The 6,531-nt window shown below is 36.0% G+C and overlaps 1 protein-coding gene across 1 annotated transcript in view; it reads right to left on the bottom strand.

The window, feature by feature from the left end:
* Positions 1–6,531, bottom strand: part of rai14 (retinoic acid induced 14) — a gene marked incomplete in the record, with an annotated part of 30,339 nt that overhangs the window by 6,125 nt on the left and 17,683 nt on the right. The window contains 5 exon segments of the mRNA XM_036214467.1: positions 544–569; positions 1,703–1,947; positions 2,030–2,136; positions 5,263–5,333; positions 5,551–5,608. Coding sequence (XP_036070360.1) covers positions 544–569; positions 1,703–1,947; positions 2,030–2,136; positions 5,263–5,333; positions 5,551–5,608 — 507 coding nt within the window.

Genomic DNA, 6,531 nt, shown 5'->3' with positions numbered 1-6,531 from the left:
GGGGGGGGGGGGGTCGTGCTTTTAACCCTTTAACGCCTGAGGCGTCGCCGGTGATGCTTAAACACAAAATCTTTGACATACTGTAACTTTTCAACCATTAACACAATCAATTCCAGCATATTTTCTCCCTCAGAATCTGCTGGAATTACGCTGATCGTGTTAATGGTTGAAAAGTGACAGTAAATCAAAGAACATAAATACTGGAGTTCAGGTGTTAAAGGGTTAAAGACTTTTGTTTGGAACCACCTTAAATCATCAAAAAACAGACTTGGGTTAAACTGCATCACAAGGAACTCTATAACTGTGCTTCAAGTATTTCCTCAAATGAAAAACAATAAAAAAACAGTATAGTTTATTCAGATTACATTGTCTTAAAATAGACATATTTCAAACGCTAAAGACGTAATGCAAAAAGATGAAATACCCAGATCATTCTAATTATTTCCAGCATTTTAAGAGGTTTAATATTATAATCTTCCCCCCTTTTTATTCAGCTATGATGCTCGCCACAGGAAAATGTTAAAAAGTGTGTAAATTTCTTACCTGAGGGGTTTTTGGAGAATTGATATCTGGGGAGGAAGAAGCCAAAAGATAAACACCACAGTGAGAAGCATTAGAGGGCTGCATTAGTGAACTTAGCATGACTTTGAAAATATTACAGCTGTTTTTTAAATTAAAGACTCAGATACACATCAAACCAGTAACAGTAACTGTACAACAGATGGCAGTGCTGACTTGTGTTGTAAAATGACCAACACTAATCTCAGTTTTTGGCACAATTTTTACCTGATCAGCAACAAAACTGGACCTTAAAATGCTGCAAGAATAAAGCTACAAACTAAACTGGAGTGTGTTTGACTTTAAAATTAGCAAAAAAAGAAAAGTAGAATTATGAAAATAAATGAATCATTACAAAATGAATTATTTAAAAAATGGTATTGACTATAAGTTTATCATCTACTGGTTTGTCTAAATGTCTGTGCCTATATATATATATATATATATATATATATATATATATATATATAAAGAGCAAAAGATCACCAGTTTGCATTAGTTTTCAATAAAAAATTATTAAAGGGTAACCAAAACCTAAATCAACTTTTTTGGGGCGTTAACCTCTATAAATGGGTCATTGCCAAATTTTTTACAAATTAAAATTGTTTAATTAAAAATACAGTCAAAAACCATCTGTGTGCTCCCTCCTACAGGTTGAATTGAGGTATTACAATTGAATTGTGTGATTGGTCAGACCCTTGAAGTCCCACGGAATTTCAAAAGTTCCACATTATGATCTGTAGCTCCAGTAATGATAACAGTCCTGTTCCCCACCCCTTTGTCTGGAGTTTCAAATTTCAGCTGTGGGTGGAGTCAGCCTCCATCTTCCCTGTTTGGTTACCCTTTAATCTCTAAAGAAGTGTATTGTTTATTTTTAATAAACTATTTGCAGATTTTCTTTGATCACAACAAGCATCCATAGTTGATACAGTCAAATATCTCTATATTTCTGCTAGTTTGTAAATATTCTTTACTGCTGCTAATATTAGCAATTTATGTTTTTTTCATACAGTTCTGGAGTATTATCCATGAACTGAACTGTCAGATTAAAGTTTCTGGTTTATAAGATTACATTTCGTTTGTAAATACGACTCTGGTTACTGGATAATGCAATCAAATAAAAGCACAAAAAAGGGTAACGTACTTGGGCACACTGTCTTTGTACCGTCCTCTGTTTGAACAGGTTGTTTTTGGGACTTCTCACTTAAAACATGGTGTCTGTTGAGTGCAGCTGTGAGAGCAGCTCTAGCTTCAGCGTTAGCAGACAGCTTAACATAGTGTAAAACGTCATGGCCCTCTAAATCTACAGCTGACAGATCTGCCTCCCGCTGGACCAAAACTTCCACCACGGACACTGCATTTGACTCAGCAGCCACCATCAATGCTGTCCTGTAAAACCAGACAAACACGGGCGCACGTGTAAGAAAGCGTCTGTGACGAATATTTGTCTCTGAAGAGGCGCTGCTTTTACCTGCCGGTGTTGTCAGGAGCGTTTATGTCAGCACCAAAATCCAGCAGAGTGCAGCAGATTTCTGAGTGGCAGTGTTTGGCTGCCGATAGCAGGGGAGTAAGGCCGTCCTTTAGGAAGGAATGCACATTTAAAAAACATGACACGTACTTTTAACACATAAACACATTAATTATCAAGCACTGTGTCAGGATGTCCATCTTGACATGGAGTCTGGCATGTCTCAGTTTGGTGAGACAAGTCTCACGTCTGCGTGAAGAGGTGGATGTGAACTACGTCTGCGTTTTACAACAGCGTTTCATATAAAAATTTATGAAAAAAATGTGTTTGTTGTGACTTTTTTCCCTTTTCTTTAGGTTAATTTTGATATTAAATAAGTAACTATTAGCAGCCAATATATAATCCTAACAGTTACTTCAGAAAAGAAGTAAGCGGTGTTTCCAAATCACTGCTGACTTAGCAGATATTCGAGGGAAAAAATGTACACATTGGCTCATAGAATAAGTAGTAACTTTCCCGCTCTCATCTAAAAACAAAAAAACAGGGCCGCGTTTTTGGGAGCCATCGTTGTGGAGGACAAACCTTAAGCTTTAAACTAACTTTGAGGTTCAAGAGTTCGTGTGAACATCATGCTTTGAATTATTCATTAACAAACATTTTTAGAATGCTTAAAAGAATACATTAAACGTTTGACAAGCTACTGTGTGGCGTGAGTTCATGGGCTGACTCCAAATGAAAAAGGCCTCAATGTTATAGTTGGAAAGCTACAGCAGCGGTTTACAAAATTGTTCACATTCATCACCAGAATTGGCAGATTCTTTCACCGTGACACTTAACCTAAACTTTGCCCTTTAAGCTCAACTGCAGCAGTTGTCTGAGACTGCTGAGAGTTTACAGCCTCAGTGGAGCCACTGACCACTGATTCAGCTCAGGACAGCAGATAAGAAGAGGCAAAAGCTGCTTTGAGGGTGAACTAGTTCTTTATAGCACTAATGTGGCATCTGTTTTTAAATCATTTGGAAAAATGGTCCAATTTTATACGAATAAAGTGAGATCAAAAATACTAAAAATAAAAAGGATACGACACAGAAACACTAAAGCAGTGAAAACCGAACCATGTTCTGGGCTCCTTTGAGCTCAGTTAAAGACTTTAACAGCCTCACGTCTGGAATCCAAACAGAAACTTTTTTTTCTTTCTTTCTGGGCAATAAATTTAGTGTGTGTTTAAATGACTGTGTGTATGCATGTGCAGGTGTATTACTTGGCTTTGAGTTCCTTCATGGGATGAAGGTGTATTAACTCTCTGATACTTGGATTCAGTGGTTGACACATGTAAATATTGTCTAACATTGAATGATTCACATTCATATTGTGATGCGTCTTTCAGGATATAAATAACATTAATAATAAAACAGCTTGTAATCATCAGTAAAAAGTTGCCCACATAAACAAAAACTCTCAACATCAGCCAGTTAAATAGAAACAGACAGAGCTGAATGTTGATGCCCAAAGTGCATCAAGCTGTGATGTGATGGAGGAGTTATGAAGCCGTGTTGACTCATTTCTTACTTGCCATCTGGCTGTTATTTTGCATTTGCATTCCTGTCTGCCCAATGGTGTTTTAACAACTGTAAGGCTGAACTGCAGACAAGACAAAGGAATAGATTGGATCAAACATGGAGGTGGTGTTAAGGCTGTTCACTGATTTTTTAACCTTCTATTTTGTAGATGTATTTGCTATTCACAATTAAACCAAAAAGTTGATCTTGAAAGCAGAATATTAATATCCCAAAGCAGGTTTAGCGATTATCATGATATTATTTAGATTTTTATTTTATTTTAGGGGTGTATATAGTGGCAACAACTATAAATAAAGTCTATGGTAAATTCTGTTTGTTCTTTCGAAAAAGTATCTAGGTTTGTCATGCACAAGAATCAAATACTACATTTTCAAAATATGTCTATACAAATCTTTCCTGCATTACTTTTTTAAAGAAAACAAAACAAACAAACAAAACAACTATAAACATTAATCATTACTAATATAAAGAAGACCTTAAACAAGTATGGAGCCATGGAAACTGAGCATGTGCTTAACAAAGAAGAAGAAAAATGTCTTATTTCTGTTGAGGCTTTTACTGTAAAAACAAGAATCAAAGCTAAATTTTTCATTTTAAAAGCTACAAAATGTTGGAGCCAGCAGGTGTTCCTCTGCTTCTTTTTAAAGCTTACTATATGTCAAATATAGATGTGGTACAGATACACGATACAGTGATGAGGTACGCCCAGGGCTAACAAGCTGGCATGTTCTGCTCATTAGAACAGCTTCACATGTCAGATGAATTTTTGTATGCATCTGCTAACAGAAAACAGAGCTTAACCTCCCCTGCGTGATTACATCTGGCATCATGATTACTATATCCAAAAAAAGAAGAAAACAGAATGGAACTTCATCTTTTAGTTACACGGCTGCCAAATCTGAGATGTGAGGCTTTAAATATAAAAAATAAATTTAAAAAAAGTAGATCTGCATAACTTCCTCCTCTGTGTTCAACTACATGAAAAGAACAAATCCGCTGTTGACTGAGTGGAAGTGTTTTTGACAAAAAACAGCCTGGCTGAGGAGGCCTGCTGTGAGTGCACATTTACACAGCGCCAGCATTGTGGCTGCGTTTCAAAGCCAGGACCTGACATCAGGAATATTGAACACGTTTGGATTTTCTTTCCACAAGCCAGCGTAGGAATGATAGAAAAATGGACACAAACTGACAACATGTTCCTTTCTATCTGTGTTCTCAAATTCTTAAGTACACATTTCAAGCTCAAACATCTCAGCTGAGTAAGAACCACAGGCACGGTCTGTCACTGCAATGGAGACCACATGTCTGCGGCTGCAGTTCTCACAGTACCCTGACCTTCTACCTCACACACTCAGACGTGCCCTCACTCAATATTCAGCTGTAATCAGTCTTCAAACTGGATCAGCAAAACACAACTTGAAAACTTAAAAGATAAAGATTATTTTGGATCATCGGGTTGTAATTTGTCTTGAATACTGTGATCCTCTATTTAAATTTGTACCGCTTCATAAGGTTACTTTTTCTTTAAAGAGCAAGAGAAGATGTGCAGAAATGAAATTTTGGCAAAAAAAGTGAAGCCTACCAAACATACTGGAACATATTTGTTGTCTGCATATTCATTCAGAACAGAAAAATTATGTATGAAGTTGTACATACAGCATCTTTTAGGTTGATTGGACTTCTGAGTTCACAGAGCAGCTGAACAATCTGGATGTTCCCACTGGCAGCTACGGATTACAAAACAAAAAGAAAACAAAAAAAAAGTACATAAATGAAAAACGAAAAATGAATAACCCCAAATCCCCAAACAGCAGATGATTTATCAAATTAAATTAGAGTTTAAACTTAATCCCCAAATTGTTTTCCCACAGTTTTGTCAAAGGAGGCAAACCCTTCACAAAAGCCTTTCTGCTTGATTACCTCCCAGGTTATTGAGGCACTCACCAGCGTAATGCAGAGCAGTCCTTCCTGAGCCGTCCGTGGCATCAACAGCACACTTATTCTAGAATGGGAGGAGAACATTTTTCATGGAAAGTTTTACCAACATAAAAAATAGTCACAAATAATTAGATTAATCTAAAATGCTTAGAAAATAAAAACTTTTCCATAAAAAAAGGAAGTAACTGTGGTTTCCAAATACAACTTTCTACATTGTTTTTATGTTCTATTGCTAAAATGAGAGTTTTGTCGATATCATGCACAAACTAACACATTTTTTAACAGACGGGAGTGAGAAGAGGTGTTGCAGTTTCCAAAAAGGTCAGCAAGACAGAGCAGTTGTGTGTGTGCATCCCTGTGTGTGTAAGAACTGCTGAGCTGCACACACAATCAGCAAACTAAAGAAATGATGAAGTCAAACTGTCCGCTTACAGCCGCTTCAGCACAGTTCAGCCAATTCACACTGTAGGGTTTCATATGGTTCACGTTGTACTTTCACATTCCATTTCTGCTTCCACAAGGTCACGCTTTCAAGAAAAATGGAGCTGAGTGACACTGATATTCAACGGTATGTTTTCATTTTTAGGACATTTTTGGTGGAAAACAAGATATTTTCCCGAGAAAGAAAACTTAGTAGGAGGGCTGAAAACGCACAGCCCAAAAAGAAATCCTTTTTTTTTTTATTACATTTTGGTCTGTGAATGTGAAGTTATGTTTAATTGAAAGTGATCATATTTTAACAGAGTAATTTCCAAACCTTACCTGAACAAGTTTTTTGCAGCATTCCACATGATTGTTCTTTGCTGCCAGATGTAAAGCAGTAAAACCTTAAAAAAATACAGAAAAATCAAAATAAGACTGGAGAGATTGAAAAATAAGAAAGACAAAACATTAAAGGCTATTATTTATATATATATATATATATATATATATATATATATATATATATATATATATATATATATATATATATATATATATATATAT

Source organism: Oryzias melastigma, linkage group LG12 (assembly GCF_002922805.2).
Source record: "Oryzias melastigma strain HK-1 linkage group LG12, ASM292280v2, whole genome shotgun sequence".
Taxonomy (NCBI): domain Eukaryota; kingdom Metazoa; phylum Chordata; class Actinopteri; order Beloniformes; family Adrianichthyidae; genus Oryzias; species Oryzias melastigma.
This window is presented reverse-complemented; position numbering and strand designations above follow the sequence as displayed.